Genomic DNA, 19772 nt, shown 5'->3' with positions numbered 1-19772 from the left:
CATATCATGGGACTCATTCGAGCAATTAACTAAACCTGAGCTTATGATTTTATCAAAGCATTTTGGAGTTGATGTGAGATGTGGTATGAGAAAACAATCTGTTAAAAATGTATTGATTGATTATTTTGTGAAGGAGGGGATAATGAGTAAGGAAATGTTAGAGAGGAAGATAGAGGTGCGATTACCTTCATTGGAAAGTTCAGTTAGAGAAACTGAAAGAAGCATGTTTGATCCTGAGGTGCAACTTAAGTTGAGAGAGATGGAGATGAATTTAGAATTAGAGAAAGAAAGGAATGTGTTGGAGAGGGAGAAGTTGGAATTAGCGAAGCAGCGAGAGAAGAGAATAATAGCAGAATTAGAATTACAGAAGCAGAAAGTTGAGTATATAGAAGGAAGAGGTGATTGTGCAAAAGCAAGAGTAGGTATTCCAACAGTCATGCTAACCGATCAAGGCACTCAGTTTACATCGGGGCTTATGAACCAAGTCAGTAAATTACTATCAGTGAAGCAAATTACTACCACCCCTTACCACCCTGCCGCAAATGGTTTGGTTGAACGGTTCAATGGTACGCTAAAGCAAATGCTAAAGAGAATGTGCCAAGAAAGACCAGCGGATTGGGATATGTACCTAAAGCCATTGCTGTTCGCAGTTAGGGAAGCCCCACAGGAAAGTCTAGGGTTTTCGCCTTTTGAACTCTTGTACGGCCGTAAGTTGAGGGGTCCGGTTGCTATTATTAAGGAATTAATGACTGATGAGTCTCCAGCCACTGAAACAAAAACTACTTACCAATATGTCCTTGATTTAAAGAGTCGTCTTGAAGAGACTTGTGGTGCAGCTCAGGCGAACTCAAGAAGTCCTCCCATAGATATAAGAAATATTATGATAGAAAATCCAAACCTCGTGAGTTGAAGGAGGGTGAGAGAGCTTTGTTATTGCTTCCCACGGATAGCAACAAGTTGCTTTTAAAATAGAGGGGTCCATATAAAGTGGTTAAGAAGGTGAATCGTGTAAATTACACGCTTGATTTGGATGGTAAAATGAAGACCTTCCATATTAATTTGTTAAAAAATTATGTGAACCGAGAGGAGTTGTTTCCGAATCCTAATCCCTCAGTAGTTTGCTCCGCTGTTATTGAGGCTGATGATAATGTATCTTGTGAGTCGGAGTTGTCTAATTCATCTCTGTTGCAGCCTGTTCCTCTTGAACAGAAAGAATTTGTAAGTGATGTCAAGTTAGGTGACAATTTGTCAAGTAGTCAACGGAATGATATGAAGTTGTCGATTAATGATTTTTCAGATGTTTTGACAGATTTGCCTGGATACACTCACTTGATATAACACAAAATTGAGTTAACTGTTTCTGAACTTCCCAAGGGAAGGCCTTACCCGATACCATATGCCTTACGAGATTCAGTAAGGGCGGAAGTAAAAACCATGCTGAGAAATGGGGGTAATTGAGGAATCTAATAGTCCATTTGCCAGTCCCATTGTTTTAATTAAAAAGCCTGATGGGTCCAATCGTTTCTGTGTTGATTATCGGCTGTTAAATAAAGCAACTGTCTTTGATGCCGAACCTATTCCTGATATTGAAGAATTATTCATAAAAGTTTCTCATTCTCAGTTTTTCACAAAGATTGACTTGACAAAGGGGTTTTGGCAGATACCTATGGAGGAACAATCGAAGGAACTTACTGCTTTTATTACACCGGATGGTTTATTTCAATTTAAGGTTCTACCCTTTGGGCTAGTTAACGCACCAGCTACATTTACGCGTATGATGAGAATATTGGTACGGAATATGGAAGGGGTTGTCAATTCTATTGACAACATTTTAATTTATTCAAACACTTGGGAAGAACATTTGCAAAAGGTCAATATTGTGTTAAGTCGCCTAAGGGATTCCCATATAACTGCTCGGCCTACCAAATGCATTATGGGTTGCCATAGTATCGAATTTTTAGGACATGTTGTATCTTATGGGAAACTTTCCCCTAGACCAAAGGGCGTTGAAGTTAACAAAATCTTCCTAAACCTGAAACCAAAAAACAATTAAGATCATTTCTTGGTATGACAAATTATTATAGGAAGTTTATTTCAAATTATGCAGCCATTGCTGTTCCTCTTACTGACAGAACTCGTAAAAACCAACCCAATATTATAGAGTGGGACGGAAGCCCAAATATTGCGTTTAAGGTGTTGAAAGAAAAGATTGCCAATCCCCCTATTTTGAGGCTTCCCAATGTGAAGGCTCCTTTCATTGTGAGGACAGATGCATCGAATGAGGGACTGGGGTGTGTATTGATGCAAGAGGGTGAAACTGAAGGTGAAATATTTCCAGTTGCGTATGCAAGTCGTAAATTGCTACCCAGTGAGAAAGCTTATTCAACTGTCGAGAAAGAGTGTTTGGCCATTGTGTGGGGAGTCTTGAAATTCGAACAATATTTATATGGAAAGCAGTTTGTTTTACAAACTGATCACCAGCCCTTAACTTATTTACGCAGTTCTAGAGTGTCTAATGGGAGATTAATGAGGTGGGCACTTGCACTCCAACCATATCGGTTTAGAATTGAAAGCATCAAAGGTAGTGATAATGTTGGTGCGGACATGTTAAGTAGATGTTGAGGCCATAGTTGTTGTATGATGTTTGGGTCCTGGGTACGACCTAAAACTGCATCCAAATTATTTTATTAATATGTATTATATTTATTTATTTGTTTATTAATTGGTATATTATTGATAGTGTTCATGTTTTATAATGTCTTGTGGAAGTAAAGTATCTTCAAATAATTCTTTATATATTTATTTAGTGTGCATTCTATTTATTATCTTTAATTGTGTATTGAGAGTATTGATATCTTGATTATTGTACAAATTTGGTGTTGGATTGTTTGTTAAAATAAAAAAAAAATGTGTAACTGACGGCAGTTTATTGAAGTTTGCAAGGTAAATTGAGATGTTATGGTTGTTTGCCAAAGATTTAATTGTAATTATTATAACTTTGGATTGTGTTATTGTTATAATGTCGAAAATTATAATAAAAATTTGGATTTGTACTTTTGATTTAAGTATTGATTGAATGTTATATTTTTGTATGCAATGAATATATTTATAATCATGATCTTGATGTTTCTATTGTACCGTAATAATTGTTATAATGTTTTTTTTTACAATTCATAATCGAACCCTTTGACTTTGTCCCATGTCATACAATCCATTCTTAATTGGGGGGTTGTCACGTTAAGTTATGTGCTATGGTGTTTTATGCCATTGTTACATGTACAGGTGCCACGCACCATTGATATGTAAACAGTTAAAAGAGCTTGGCTCTTTGTGATTCGGGGAGTGATTGAGTGCGGTAAAGGCTTGGTGTTGGTTCAAAACGGTCTGTGACCGTAGTTTGATAAGCCAGGAACAAATAGGCCTTAGTGTATACCGTACGTGTAGATGTCAGGATAGACATGGATTATGTTAACCTATAAGCTGTAAACATTACAACAATTGTAAGTAGGTTTTAAGAACAGTTTGTGGGTAATATTTCCAGTTATTACTTATTAGTGAGATGAATATTATTATTATTGTAAAATGTCTGGTATTTTACTGTAGGTGGCCTCGTGCCCGTGATATACCTTCGTTATAGTGGTGGATAACCTGTCAACATTGCGTTGCATGAACTGATTGACTACTTATTCGAAGCCTGTTTTGGGAATCGTGTTAGAAGTTACATGCAGTACTCACACTTATCATTGCAAAATACAGTTTGGAACAGTTTACCAATTCAAGTTGATGTGTATATTGGACAATGGATAAGTCAATGAACATTATATTGTTTTGAACTCTGAATATATATATATATATACTGTATATATGTTAGTATTCTATATGTTCAATTTATGCTTACATATTAAGTATGGTTCGTTATTACATGGACAATGTGATGAGGGTTACAAAGTAAAATAAATCTGTGAATGGTATATTGAATTTGTAATTATTTACCCGTGTGACATAAGCCAAGACATCTTTCAACAAAAGAGAGATGAAGCTTGTAGAGGTGCGATAAGAATTGCTGACGACATACAAATATTAATTACGACAAGTGTATAGTCAAAACTGCAGAATGCAAGTTTTTTGGAAACATATACACAGTAGATGGGGTTAAACCAGACCCAGACAAAGTCTCAACAATCCTAGACATGGAATCTCCGAACGACAAATCAAGTTTAAGAAGTTTCTTAGGATTGATACAGTATATTTCTTCTTGTCCGAGCTCACAGCAAATTTGCGTGAACGAAAGAGGACGTAGAATATGTATGGTCACAATCACATGGGAAGAGTTTCAGATACTTAAACAGTTTGGTGTGTAAGAAAACAAGTCTAAACTACTACAACCAACAAAAGGCTGTAACTCTGCAAGTTTACGCATCTATATTAGGACTTGGAGCCGCACTAATGCAGGAAGGTCGACCAATAGCATTCGCCTCGAAAGCATTAACGCCTGTTGAGTCTCGTTATGCAAACATAGAGAGGGAGCTGTTGGCAGTGGTATATGGGTGTGAAAAATTTCACACATACTTGTATAGAAGGAAATTTACAATCGAAAGTGATCATCGTCCACAGTAACAAATACACAAGAAAAACCTACACAAAGCACCAGCAAGACTCCAACGACTACTGCTGAGACTCCAACATACGACTTTGAGCTAAAATATAAGGTAAAGAAATGATACTCGCTGATGGCCTATCCCGAATAACCAAAATGGAGGATAATCAAATTGAAGACATGGGTATAAAGATTCATCATTTGATCAATATCAAGCCAATCAAACTAAACCAAATACGTGAGGAAACCGTTAAAGATGAAGAATTGGTAATGCTTTCCCAACAAGTAATAAATGGTTGGCCTAAGAAGATAAAACAACTCCAGATACAACTCCGTCCATATTGGTCTATAAGGCAAGATATTGGAATACAAGATGGTGTACTGTTAGCAGGATCACGAATAATTATACCAAAGTCCATGCAGAGTGAGTTGCTCAGAATTATCCATCAGAGTCACCAAGGCATGGAAAAATGTAAAACTAGAGAAAAATCAGCGGTATACTGGATTGGAATGTACAAAGACATCGAAAAGACAGTGTCAGCATGTTAAACATGCCAGAAATCCCAGCAGAAGGAGGAGATAATCCCAACACAGATGCCACCCCAACCTTGGCACACTGTAGGAGCAGATCTTTTCACATACAATCAGCAATGGTACTTGATCGTAGCCGACTACTATTCAAAATTTCCATTCATAAGAAAGCTGAAAGATCTGAGATCTGCTACAATCACTGCAATTACAAAAGTACTATTTGCAGAGCAAGGAATACCTGAAAATTTCATATGCAACAATGGATCTCAATTCACTGCAAGTGAATTTAGAAGTTTTGCAGATGAATATGGATTTGAAATTGTAACATCGTCACCACAATACCCGAGAGGACATGGATTTATCGAGAGACATGTTCAAACGATAAAGAAAACCCTTATAAAATGTAAAGAAGCTGGTCAAGATCCAAACTTAGCCCTTCTAGCAATCAGAACAACACCAATCAAAGATAACTCAAAGTCACCTGCTGAGTTATTAAATGGAAGGAAGTATAAGACAACCTTACCAAGCAAAATAAATGCTTCACCAGACCATGAAGAATCTCAACAAACATGAAATATAAACATGGAGAGAGTGAACAAGTATTACAACAAACATGCAAAGTCACTACCAGAACTCCTACAAGGACAGAATATTCATGTTCAAGATCCTTTGCGCAAGACATGGAACCAAGGAAGAGTAATCAGCACAGCTGATACACCCAGATCGTACATTATTGAAACCCCAGATGGTCGTCAACTAAGAAGGAACAGAATTAACCTTAGACCGTCACAAAATATTGGAACTCAAAACCAAGCACCATGTGCGACAAATAGGAGACCATCAATACAACCCAGAAGGATAGAAACTGAACGTAATCAAACCACACTACCAATGGCAACGATTAGAACAGACACATCGGAAAGCCATCGAAACACAGGAACAACAACAACGCCTAAACAGTGGATCAGCCCAGCACAAAACGAAAGTCAACCTACCAAATCTACAAGGACAAGACACAACATTAAGCCACCCTCCAGATACAGATGAATAGCAAGCTATATATATATATAAATGAACAATGAATGTAATTCCTGATTTTATAATTCTGAGTGATTGATAAGCGATGGACACTGAAATTATTGTTAAATTGAGTCTGATTGATAAATGAACAGTTATAAGCGATGAACATTCTGATATTGATTTTGAAATATGAACACTGACTAATTCATTGGAAATGAATGAATGTTATGAACATGTGATTGCTAAATGAACATTGTGTTTTACTAGTGTTTTGAAGTTAAAGTTTAAATAAATAAATACATAAAACAGAGAAGGGAGAGAAATAATTATAGGTAGAAAATATTGTATTTTGAAAAAAAACCCCCAATAATAATGACCACGAAACAAATGTACGCTGAATTGATAATTTAATACCAGTTAATCACATAGACAGCAAATACAAACTATAGTTGAAATTTATTTTAATGTTGATTTAAAATTTTATAAATTTAAAAGAGTAGAATACTGCAATACCATAATTGTCAGTTTAGTCACCTTAAAACTTGCAGTACTACTGTATAGAGAAATATAAAAGCTTCTTAATTTAGAAAGAGGGATGTTGCATAGTTACGCATCACGCGCACGATCATTATAATTATATGCACCGCCACACAGGGATGGAGCAGACATTACGCTACACCCGAGACATGAATAAAACAGTACAGTTGAGTTTAATTACACTGTATATACGAGTCGTTTATTGTCCCACAGCAACAACAACAAATATAACAACCATGTCCCTGGATCAATTACTGGACCTAGGAAGGGCACTAGAAACTTCCGAGGTACAAGCGTCAGGCATGGAAAAGGTAATAAACAAGGCATGTTGTCCAACGGCACAAGCCTAAACTGAAGCCACAGCATGAAAAGAAGAAAGCCAATGGTGCAAAATGCAGATTTTGTGGAGGCAGCTTTCCACACAAAGATTCATGCCCGGCATTTGGTCAACAATGCTACACATGTGGAAAAAAGAACCACTTCAGCAACGTATGCCGACAGTTAAAACAACGAAGTAGAAACAAGAAAATACATCAAGTTGTTGCACAAGAGTCAGATGATGATTCAGACAACTGGGTGTTCACAGTCAATACAAAAGAAATACACAAGACACCAAAGATTAGCATCACGTTACACATAGATGACACAAACGTCAAGATAATGACAGTCCTAGATACAGGAGCCTCAGTAAACATAATCGGTGAGACGACATACAAAGCAATGCATCGAAAACCAAGACTCCAGAAAAGTTCAGTTAAAATATACCCATATGGCACGAAGGTGACTATCCCAATACTGGGTGAATTCTCAACAGCTGTCGAATGCAAGAAGAAAAATTAATAGGAATTGCAAAATTCTATGTGGTCAAAGGTGATACAGGCTGTCTACTGAGTTACAAGACCGCACAAGCATTGGACTTAATCCAGATAACAAACACCATAACCACGGATAACTCAAATCCACATACAGAAGGCAGTGCAAGCATCATTGGTGAATATCCAGATGTATTTGATGGAATTGGTAAGTTAAAAATATTACCAAGTCAAATTGCACATAGATGAGTGTCCAACCACAAATACAAGCACACCGACGAATTCCATTTCATGTTCGAAAGAAAGTAGAAAAAGAACTAAAACAGTTGGAAGAACAAGATATAATCGAGAGAGTACCAGAAGAACCAACGTCATGGGTGTCACAGCTTGTAATTGTACCAAAGCCCAATGATCAAGTCAGACTATGCATCGATATGAGACAAGCCAATGAAGCTATCCAGAGAGAAAGACACATTACACTAACAATTGAGGACATTATTCATGACTTAAATGGAGCAAAAATATTCTCCAAGCTTGATTTAAAATCAGGGTACCACCAGTTAGAACTACATCCAGACAGCAGACAGATCACAACACATGTCGGTCTCAGAAGATATAAGAGACTAAATTTTGGTGTATGTTCAGCAGCAGCAATCTTCCAAAATGTGATTGAGCAAGTCCTACAAGGCATATCAGGAGCTCGAAACATTAGTGACGACATCATAATGTTTGGTGCGACACAAAAAGAACATGACCAAAGCCTACATGATGTTCTGCAGAGACTAAAGAACAATGGCCTGAAATTAAATGAAAAAAGTGCACTTTCAACAGAAGCAATCTGTCTTTCTATGGTCACATATTTTCTGACAAAGGAATTTCTCCTGACCCACAGAAGATCCAAGCAATAAAAGAGGCAAAGGAAACAAGAGATGCAGGCGCGGCTTCTTAGGAATGGAATCATACGGTGCAAGATTCGTCCCCAACTTTGTAACTGTAACACAACCCTTACGACAATTGACAAAAAAAGATACAGTGTGGAAGTAGGTAAAGAATCACACAGATAGCTTCGAAAATCTGAAAGAAATACTTACTGGCGATACAGTGATGGCCTACTTCGATCCTGCAAAACAAACTGAGATGTATACAGACGCAAGTCCAGTTGGCTTATCAGCAATCCTGGTGCAGAGAGACATACATGATCAAGAAAAGACCAATATCATCGCATATGGCAGTAGAGTGCTGTCAGACACAGAAAGCAGATACTCTCAGACAGAACGAGAAGCTCTCGCAATAGTATGGGGAGCGGAACATTTCCATTTATACTTGTTTGGTAATCCCTTTGTGGTTTATACTGACCACAAACAACTCGAGCGTATTTGGAAAAAACCAAAGTCAAAGGCAGGAGCGAGAGTCGAGGGTTAAGACTTCATCCCTACAATCTGGTGATTAAATATAGACTGGGGAGTCAGAATCCAGCAGATTAACTCTCTCGCCATCCCATGCAAATAAAAGATGGATGTAACACAAGAAGCTCAAAAGTAGCTGACGAATATGTCAACTTCATAGTCAACCACACAATACCTAAAGCGATGAGCAAAGAAGAAATTCAGCAGGCGACTGAAAATGATCCAATGCTGCAGTGGGTGACAGAAAGAATAAAAGATGGAAAATGGTCACAGAACGCAATGGATGAGAATGGCAACTCACCGATAAAAAGAGCTTACTATCATGTCCATGATGAATGGACTTTATGCCCAGAAAATAAGGTCATACTACGTGGGACAAGAATGGTTATACCAGAGTCACTGCAAAAGAAAGCACTTTCCATAGCACACGAGGGACATCAATGAGTAGTGATGACTAAAAGCCTGGTCAGAGAGAAGATATGGTTCCCAGGAATAGACAGGCAAGTCGAAGATATGATCAAAGTGTGCGCAGCATGTGAAGTGACCGTACCAGCCCAAAAATTTGAGCCATTGAATATGTCCACATTACCAAGTGATGGACCATGGACAGAGCTCAGCATAGATTTTAGTGGTCCATTTCCAAATGGCTATTACTTAATGGTCGTAACAGATGATTATACCAGATACCCAGTGACAGAAACTATAACATCAGCCTCTGCAAAAACAGTAATTCCCAAGCTGGCCAATATTCTGTCAATGTTTGGGATTCCAAAGGTAATCAGAAGTGATAATGGCCCACCATTCCATAGTGAGGAATTTAAAGGATTCTCACAATATATGGGGTTCAGACACAGGAAAATCACGCCATTATGGCCAAGAGCAATCGGAGAAGCCGAACGTTTCATGCGCACCTTAAAAAAGGCAATCGCTACGGCCATAGAAAATGGATTACCGTGGGAACAGGGACTTAGTAGGTTTCTCATGAACTACAGAGTGACACCACATACCAGCAAAGGAAAGGCACCGGCTGAATTACTGTTCGGTAGATAATTCAATGTAAAACTACCAAGTAGAGTCCAAAAACCTCAAATCGATGAATACACAGTGACTAAAGATAAGCAGTCCAAAGGAAAAATGAAAATGTCTAGACAGAACATTACATACAAAGAAAGCAAACATGACGATTGGAGATGTTGTACTGGTAACGCAACAGAAAAAAAAACAAGCTGACCACTCTGTATGACAATCGACCATATACAATAATCAAAACTAAAGGATCCATGGTAACAGCAAGAAGAGGTGATGGTAAATTGATAACAAGAAATTCTTCCCATTTAAAACCAACCAGAGCACACTTTAAACCATATACTGATAACAATGAAGAAGACGACTACTTTGATACATTTGAAAACGACTATAACCCACCAATGCATGTAAACCTACATCGTCCAATGAACCAAGGAACACGTTATCCTATTCGAGAGAACAGGCGTAAACCTACGTACCTAAAGGACTATGAACATTAATAATGCATTCTTTCACTTTACTTAGACAACAGCAATTGCATTGTAGAAATAGGGCAGAATAAACCCCTAGCATTGCTGTAAGGCAAGGTAGTCCACCCTTAGCCTTTGTTCGGACAAGAACAAAGTTGTTATATTTTGTTTAAATTGTTTAAAAGTAATTTTATGACAGTTACTTGATATTTTGAAAGTTAAAAGTATTTTTATCATGTTAATGTGTTTGTAACCAGTAAAATAAACGAAAATATATAACAATCTGTTCAACTCATACAACGACAAAAGAAGCATAACCGATAATTGTATCTAACTTCATAATTCTAATAATCAGTAACGCATATTGAAATTTACACATACATGAATATATATAAATATCCAAAATTAAGGAAGGATGTAATATTCACGGATACTTATGTAAGAACAATGGCGCCACCTATTGGAAAAAAAGGGATCAACACACAGGATGTGAGTGAAGAGTACTTTATTATAAACTCGTTGTGGACACACCGACTGTGAACTTGGAAGCTGCAAATGCATAAAGAATGGATTAAGATGCACCGAGTTGTTGTGTGGTTGCCAGGGAAAATGTTAGACAAGACCTAACAAGAAGTATCCCTGTGTTCATTTATGTAAACATTAAACATATTTGTTATCGATGTTAATAATTACGAACTATAATTTATGTTTATTTGCTTAGAAATAACATGTGAAACCATGTGTATATGTAATAGAGATACAGCAATTATGTTATTGTCGCAGTCATTAATAGAGTTCACAGATTGTTGATCTTGGTGCATAATTTTCATTAAATGTACTAACATACACCATATCTGAGACAACTATACACGGAGATTGGAAACGCGACTGGATTCTATTGTTCTCTAGTTTATGAGCTCATGCAGTGCATTGATAGGTAAGATACATGTACACGCGAAATCTCGTTTGGCCCGGGCGCACTACTCACGCACTGGTCCCGAGGTCTGCCTGTACTTGGTAGCCTGGTAATATACCGCTTGTCACACGCACTTAACCAAGAGCAACATAAAGTACATTCAAGTAAACTGTAACTTCAGAATCCATTTATTGGATTGACAACTTATATTCAATCACAAACACTCTGATTGCCGGAAAATTACAACCTTGAACAGCTCTCAACCCTGGCCCAAGTGGTTTAACAAAAACAATCATGCTACAAATCTATGGGCAGCAAAACATGCACATAAATAGAACAAAATCATATTCTGGCGCTAACATACCGGCCCCTAATTGTACTTCTACAGCAGTACAATTACACTAATGAATAACAAACGAGCGCCTGTACATTCGCACTCTTAAACATCCTAATAAACACAATTACTTAGAAATATATCAATACCATACTGTAAAGATTTCAAAGAACATCTTTCAAAGTTCAACCTAACCCTTTCAATAGTCTAATACACACATATTTCCTTGTAGATTACATCGTTCAAGCAGTAAACAATCAACACCCGCTCCTGCTACTGTACTGATTAATACTTATTAACATAGCAATACATGTTAATGTCAACATCAATGAGAAATACGTAATAAAACGACAAAATCATGTTATTTTAATATCGAAATTATGAGATTAAGTACTTTAATTACTAACAAGTTTAATTAACTCAGTAAACAACTTTTATACGTACACCTATTATTTAACTGACCTTCAAAACAGTAGTGTGTTGTTTATCCATGTATATTATTAAAGTCATATCTTTTACTTGTAATAGATCGATACTTGTAATTTATGAATCTGAATTATTAGCATTATCACACTCAACCAATAGACATAGTTTAGTGACAGGACGAATCAATGATGAATTCTCAGTCCTCACTTTAACAGACCTAACGAACCCTTTATGATCATTATAAACTTCTGTTACACGGCCAAGCATCCACATATTTCTTGGACCTTGATTCATCACCTATACAACATCTCCAACGACCAGATTGCGCTTAGGACGTGTCCATTTTTGTCTTTGCTGCAACATCGGAAAGTATTCATTGACCCAACGTCGCCAGAAAACATCGGCAAGATATTGAATTTGCCTCCAGCGTCGAGTAGAATAGGTATCATCTCTCGTAAATACTCCAGCTGGAAGAACCGGCTCTGCATTTAAACGTAACAGATGATTTGGCGTCATACAAAATGTTTATTACGCTTCGAATAATCCTTTCCCAAATCCCACCATGATGCGACCCTGTAGGTGGATTGAAATACCAGTTAATCCCCCTTTTCATTAATTTCATTTGCATCTCCTGCTGATTGCATTTATGTAAAGACTCTCTAAGTTCACGTTCGGCTCCTACAAGGTTGGTTCCATTATCTGACCTGATACTACTCACGTTCCCTCGTCGTGCAGTAAATCGTTTAATTGCGTTAATACATGAAGCAGTGTCGAGAGTGTGTGCGACTTCTAAGTGAACAGCACGACTAGCCATGCACGTAAACAGCACTCCGTATCTTTTCACAGTAGTTCGGCCACGCTTGACCTCGAACGGCCCGAAGTAGTCCATTCCAGTGTCATGAAACGGAGGGTTCCCCACACATACCCGCTCTATAGGAAAATCTGCCATCTTCTGTTGACCAACTGATGGCTGGTACCTTCTACAAACCACACACTTTGAGGTAATCTGCTTTATTAAGGATGGTGCACCTACAATCCAATACTGCTGTCGCAGTTTTGCTAATATATGGTTTTTACCTAGGTGTCCATTTGTCTCGTGAATATCTCGAAGTATCAACCTTGATACATGAGAGTTTCTTGGTAATAGAACTTGATGTTTAGACATAACGTCAATGTTTGCTCTTTGGAGTCTACCACCAACACACAATAATTATTCTTTATGACCGGATCAGGCCTCCTAAGCGATGATGATTTCTTATGAAGTGAAGCAATGTCGTTTGGCCAATGCTCTTTCTGAACGAACCTTACCAATGCTTCCTCCGCCCTCCTCATATCTTGAACTGATAGATTTCCATGCTGTTTCTGCCCTTCTGGTAATCTTCCCTTGCGAACAGCAACACGCATTTGCAAGTTTTGCATTCCCACCATGATCCAGGCAATGGACTTTTTCAGCTTGCTCCATGACGAGCAACGCTCTATTACTCGGCTTAAGGGATCAACGGGTTTAACTTCTGTAGCCAGGACGCATTTCAGTTCTGGATCAGTATTCTTCAAGGTAAACTGTCCTATGTCTTTCTCATACCATTCACTCTCGTCCCGCCACAGGAATTTTGGACTTTTAATCCATCTTTCGCTCTCCAGAAACCCCTTCATCGACGTTCCCCTAGAGCAAACGTCTGCAGGATTACATGCAGTCCTCACGTGCCCCCATTACTCGGCGCAGAAGCTTCTCCAATAAGGTCTACACGGTTAGCAACAAATGTATGAAATCTAGCCGTGTCACTTTTAATGTAACTCAACACCGTGGTACTATCCGTCCAAAATCGTGAATCAATAACTGGCATCTGAAGCTCTCTTCGCAACATGGCATCTACTCTGACTGCTACAGCAGCAGCAGTGAATTCTATTCTGGGAATTGTAGCAATTTTTAACGGAGCAACTCTTGACTTGGCAAGAATTAGCCGACAATGAACATCACCATTTTTGTTCAAAAACCTGATGTACGATGCCGTTCCATAACCGAGCTCGCTGGCGTCCGAGAAATGGTGCATCTGTGCGGAGATTTGACTTCCAAATCCATGCGGTTTCAAACACCTGCTTATCCTGAATCTTTCCAGATCCCCGACTTTCGATGTCCATTTCGACCACCTCTTCGATTCTTCCTCAGGTATCTGTGCATCCCAACCCAGTTTCTTACGACAATGTTCCTGAAGTATTTGTTTTGCTGGGAGAATTGCAGGCGAGACATAACCTAGGGGATCATATATCGAGCCTAACGTAGATAACACCCCTCTTCTAGTAGTTGGTTTAGTTGACAAATTAATCTTGTATCTGAACTCATCTGATTCAGCCGACCAAAGAACACCCAACGTCCTTTCGGTAGGTAATATCGTCAAGTCAACATCCTTTACATTTTTGGCTCTTTCACAGATGGGAATAGACTCGATCACCTCTCGTTCATTACTCATCCACTTGGACAATCTAAAGCCATTTTCTTTACAAAGATTCCTTGTGTCCTTCGCACGGAGTATTGCTTCAGCATTTGTTGGTACAGACACCAAATAATCATCGACGTAAAAGTTTCTACATATGGTAGTATCGCAAACTGCCTTTTGGTACCGCCCTTTAGCATTCTCTGCTGCCTTGTGTAAAGCGTAGTTGACACACGATGGAGAAGATACCGCTCCAAGAACGTGGACGGCCATTCTATATTCTTCCAAAGGCTGGTCGACATTGCCATTTGGCCACCATAGAAACCTCATCATATCCCGGTCCTTTTCTGGTACTCGCACCTGATAGAACATGGATTCAATATCTGCTGTCAATGCTACCGGTTCTTCTTGGAATCTGATTAATACCCCAACAAGAGAACTAGTCAGGTCAGGTCCCTGTAACAATTCATCATTAAGTGACTTGCCACCATACCTGGCGCCACAATCAAACACTACACGCAACTTATGTTTCTGTCTATGAAACACTCCGTGATGAGGTATAGACCACATGTTATGGGCTTCACACCCTTCATTCTTTTCTACAGGCACTTTCTCAGCATAACCCCTATCGAACATGTCATCCATAAACTTTGTATACTCCTTGTGAAATTCAGGATCTCTTAACTTCCTTAACAGGTGAGCAGCTCTCTTCTCTGCCAAAGGTTTGTTATTAGGCATTTTCACAACCTTGTTCTTCCAAGGCAACGCTACCTCATAGTGACCTTCATTGAAACAAGTCGTCTCGTCAAGCAATTTAATAAATCTTCGGTCTTCTATAGAGCGTTGTCTTGTATCGTCTATTTTCCTCTCGCTGAAGTCCAAATTGTACATTTCTACCAACGCATCTGCCATGACCTTTGAATGAATTCTGTTAACGTGTGCTGTTTCCTTTGAAGCAATAGGGATTCCATGCACGGACCAACCTAATATTGACTTAACGGCATACGGACCTTTTCCGACACTGTTAATCACTTCAAGCGGCTCTAATGCCTTTGGTACGTTGCTTCCAATGAGAAGACCTATTTCAGCATCAATGTGTTTCAACTTAACTCTATCCAGATATGGCCAATTACGCAGGTAATTTGGCTTCATTATATCGTTTTTACTTGCAGGTATCACTTCTAAGGTGTACACATCTGGCAGCTTTATAACGTTTCCACAATCCATGTCCATTATCTCTAACTCCTGCAAAAGCCTACAATCCTGATTTCTAGTCTGATTGACAGTTGATATCCTTAGCGATCTCGCCTTAGATGACGTTTTTAACCTCCTACACAGCTCTATGGTACAAAATGATGAGTTACTGCCTTCATCCAATAAAGCATACGTGTTCAGAATCACTCCAGAATCCTTAGCTTTAACATTGACTGGAACAATGGTTGCCAAGCCGCAATCACCGGCCCCGGTAAGCCCTACTGTAGTCGTCTTCGCCGTATCCTTCCGCTCTTCGTCGGTCCGATGTAACAGTGTGTGGTGCTTCCATTTACACCCTTGCTCACATTGTGATGGCTTTGAACATCTTCTTGCTATGTGTGAGGCACCAAAACAATTATCACACAGTCTCTCCTTTCTCAAGATTTTGAGTCTTTCTTCACGTGAGTAGCGGATGAAATCTCTACACTTTTCTAACTTGTGGCTTCCTAAACAGGCTGGGCACGTAAGTCTTGTTTCCGTTGTCAAACTTACTTCCGGACGCCTCGTGGTTGTAGTAAGGCTTGTTATCCCTTTGCTGTTTGGTTTCCACTTAGGTGTATTCTTGGGATACGAACCTCCAATATTTTGTTAGCTAACTTGGCCGCCTCCTCGACGAATGATGACATACACTTAAAGTCGGGTGTGGTTAATTTCTCCATCATTGCATAGGCTTTCTTTGCCCACTTCGTTTGCAGGTGCATTGGTAAAAGCTGCTGAATTCTTAAGAGAGTTTCTGAGCTATTAATATCAGCTGAATAGCACATCTGGAAAAGAACTGTCTGGCACCTGCGCATGTCTCTAGCTAGGTCCCATAGTCCCTTACCATCATTTGGCCTAACTTGAGGACGATTCAACACCTTGCTCAGATGAGCTTTTGCAATGACATGTGCCTGACCGAATTCCTCTTTTAAGATACGCTTGGCTTCAGCATAACCCTCTGAACCTCTTAACAGCACGCAATTGGCAATACTGTTCCTTGCTTTCCCAACGCAAAATTGTATAAGATAGGTTGATCTTGATCTATCATCAATAGCTTTGCTTGCTACATTGACTTGACTTGATTAAACGCGTTAATGAAGTTCCAATATTCAAGATGGTTTCCATTCAGGTTTCGGCATGTTCATACTGAGACCAATTGCGGTTAATAAATGGGACGCACTTTCACTATGGCTTGGTTGTGATATAACAGGAGGTTTTGTGTCAGTATCTTCCTGGACTACATTTAAAACAGGCTCCTCATTTCTCCACTCTACTACTCTCTGGTCTGGTTCGTCTACTGGAAGCTCAGATAGTACACTGCCTTCATTATCACTTTGTAGCAGCTGCAACTCCGTTTCCAATGTATCTGCTCGTATTTGAGCAGCAGCCACCGCTTCCACTATCTGCAGCCTGTCCATTTCTACTTCTGCTTCAATCCTAGCTCTGTTAGCTTCAGCTTTCCTTCTGTTAAATTCTGCCCTAGCTTTAGCCACCGCCAAATCAGCTCTAGCTTGTGCAGCATTTAAAGCCAATGATGATGCTGCAGACTGTGATGACCGCACTGAGACAGGTCTTGATCTTACAGACATGATTAATGTTCGGAATAAGAAACTAAAATATATGCAAGTAATCAAGACAAAATTAAGATATGAAATTTTTAAGCTTACTATATCATACATTATCTCAATGGGAACTACTACACATCAAATACTATGTATAAAGGGCTTAATCACATAACAATAATAATTACAACTTTTAGTAAAACATACCCATTACAATTCATGGATTTGAATCCTAAGAACATACACAAAGGCACAAATAACGTCCAGTATAAATGTCCAATTATGATCAAAAGTCCATTCCCTGCTGGTATATTATCTTGAAGGTTGCCTTCACTTCACGTACTCACAGATTTGGTCCAATAGTTCTTCTATTTGACATCGACGGCGCTCCACATAGTTGCTACCAACACACATAGTCTAATTTAACTGTCCTTTGACACAAACGACGTTCCATACAAGGCCTGGTTAGACGAATACTTTAATTCTTCTCCAATTTCACACAAACACTGGTTATCAACACGTATAGACCTCTTTTACTTTCCTTTGACACAAACGGCGTTCCATACACTGCTTGGTTATACGCCTATTTCATTTCTCCTTTAACTAGACACAAACACTTGTTATTAACACGTATAGTTAAATTTTACTGTTCTTTGACAAAAACGGCGTTCCATACACTGACTGGTTACACGCCTACTTTAATTCTTCTATACTTTGTCACAAACGGCCTTCCATACTACAGCCCTGCCGGCTTTGCCACACATGCGGCGCTCTAGGCCAACGTTTTTGTTAAACTAAAGTGTACACGCGAAATCTCGTTTGGCCCGGGCGCAACACTCACGCACTCGTCCCGAGGTCTGCCTGTACTTGGTAGCCTGGTAATATTCCGCTTGTCACACGCACTTAACCAAGAGCAACATAAAGTACATTCAACTGTAACTTCAGAATCCATTTATTGTGGATTGACAACTTATATCCAATCACAAACACTCTGATTGCCGGAAAACTACAACCTTGAACAGCTCTCAACCCTGGCCCAAGTGCAAAAACGATCATGCTACAAATCTATGGGCAGCAAAACATGCACATAAATAGAACAAAATCATATTCTGGCGCTAACAATACATAAACACATATATTGCAGTTTAAATGTTTTAAATGTATGGTATGCGTACATAAGGCTACAACAGGCTGGTAATTCAGCCACCCCTACCCTCAGCCGTCCAGGGCTAGGCCTAACCGGGTCCCGACACGCGATAAAATGCCGGATTTGAAGAAACATACTAAAATTTGAACACTTTTATACATTTATAAGCACATATGTGTTCTAGAATTATTTACTACAGCAGAAGAGGTATTTATTGGTGTAGAGAAGTCATCAGGAATTCAATCATGTTCAGGAATTAAGACAATATGTATTTTTAATTTAATTTAAATATTTTCGTATTTCTGACCGTTTAGCAATATTATATGTTGCAAACTTCAACATTTAAACACTTATATCTCTAATATTCATGAACCATTTGCCATTGGTTTGTGATATTCCAAAAGATTAGCTAAACCTGTGTGTAGAGACATTAATCATCTTTATGGATTACTTAATTATAAATAAATATGAAATATTGCCTTAAACTATGCCCTTGTTTATGCCTATGTGTAGCCTAGCCATAGGCCTGGCGGCGCTGGACCGTTTCGGCCGCGAACAAGGTCGGCAACGATGAATCCATGCTATATTTCAGGCTAGGCCTACACTTCTAATTATGAAAATTAGTCCTGTAACAGAAACAAATGTTATTTGTTTTTGTCTCTTTATGATATAGATTGCAGTAGGCCTACATCTCCATTCCTATTGCAAATCATGTAGGCCTATTTTTACATTTGTCAGCACACACAACAATGATGATGATTGTTGCGCCATACTACCTGTAATTTGTCCATGATGTGATGTCGTCATGACCATATTTTCTATTTATGATATTTCACAATTGTTGTCAAATAAAATTTGATAGGCTGACATTGTTTGCAAGGATGATTGCTGTATTTTTTGTTCAAATCTCAGTAAATGCTTGCCTTAGTAAAAAAAATTACGACAACTATACACGTGTATATGGTTAATTCTCAGTTATACCCCAGGTTATAAATATCAGCAATTGCGAATGGATTGTGATACGATTAAAACTATTGTACTTGGTAGCATCGTTTTGAAGAAATGGAGAGAACGAGGACATCACACTCATTCAGTTTTAAAGGAAAAGTTTTTTTCCCACAAAGACACCATTGCAGTTGACAAAGAATTCAATCTTTCTGTTACTGTTCATAAGAGCTAAAATCATCCCATATTTTAAAGAACAAAAATAATTGCATCTGCTTGAGGTTTTGAGTTAATGATGATCTACTTAAAATTTAATTGAATTTCTGAAGTTTTTTAATTTGTTTTTCGGCAGACAATATATCAGTTTTAGTTTATTTA

The 19772-nt window shown here is 38.5% G+C and overlaps 3 protein-coding genes across 3 annotated transcripts; 2 read left to right on the top strand and 1 right to left on the bottom strand.

The window, feature by feature from the left end:
- The first annotated feature begins 5191 nt into the window (after positions 1–5191).
- On the top strand, positions 5192–5701 carry LOC117113738 (uncharacterized protein K02A2.6-like). The gene has a single exon (XM_033257180.1). The coding sequence runs from the start codon at positions 5192–5194 to the stop codon at positions 5699–5701; it is 510 nt and encodes a 169-aa protein (XP_033113071.1).
- A 3652-nt stretch (positions 5702–9353) lies between these two features.
- On the top strand, positions 9354–9953 carry LOC117113737 (uncharacterized protein K02A2.6-like). Its single transcript, XM_033257179.1, has one exon. The coding sequence runs from the start codon at positions 9354–9356 to the stop codon at positions 9951–9953; it is 600 nt and encodes a 199-aa protein (XP_033113070.1).
- Positions 9954–13188: 3235 nt separating this feature from the next.
- On the bottom strand, positions 13189–13728 carry LOC117113736. The gene has a single exon (XM_033257178.1). It carries the CDS (start codon positions 13726–13728, stop codon positions 13189–13191), a length of 540 nt encoding a protein of 179 aa, XP_033113069.1.
- Between the last annotated feature and the right edge of the window lie 6044 nt (positions 13729–19772).

This window comes from Anneissia japonica, unplaced genomic scaffold (genome assembly GCF_011630105.1).
Source record: "Anneissia japonica isolate Jap-2015-1 unplaced genomic scaffold, ASM1163010v1 scaffold718_len1063573_cov188, whole genome shotgun sequence".
Lineage (NCBI taxonomy): Eukaryota > Metazoa > Echinodermata > Crinoidea > Comatulida > Comatulidae > Anneissia > Anneissia japonica.
This window is presented reverse-complemented; position numbering and strand designations above follow the sequence as displayed.

Excerpts from the sequence above, each read along its gene's own strand:
- LOC117113738 (XM_033257180.1), top strand. The coding sequence starts at position 5,192 with ATGCCACCCCAACCTTGGCACACTGTAGGAGCAGATCTTTTCACATAC.
- LOC117113737 (XM_033257179.1), top strand. The coding sequence starts at position 9,354 with ATGACTAAAAGCCTGGTCAGAGAGAAGATATGGTTCCCAGGAATAGAC.
- LOC117113736 (XM_033257178.1), bottom strand. The coding sequence starts at position 13,728 with ATGAAGGGGTTTCTGGAGAGCGAAAGATGGATTAAAAGTCCAAAATTC.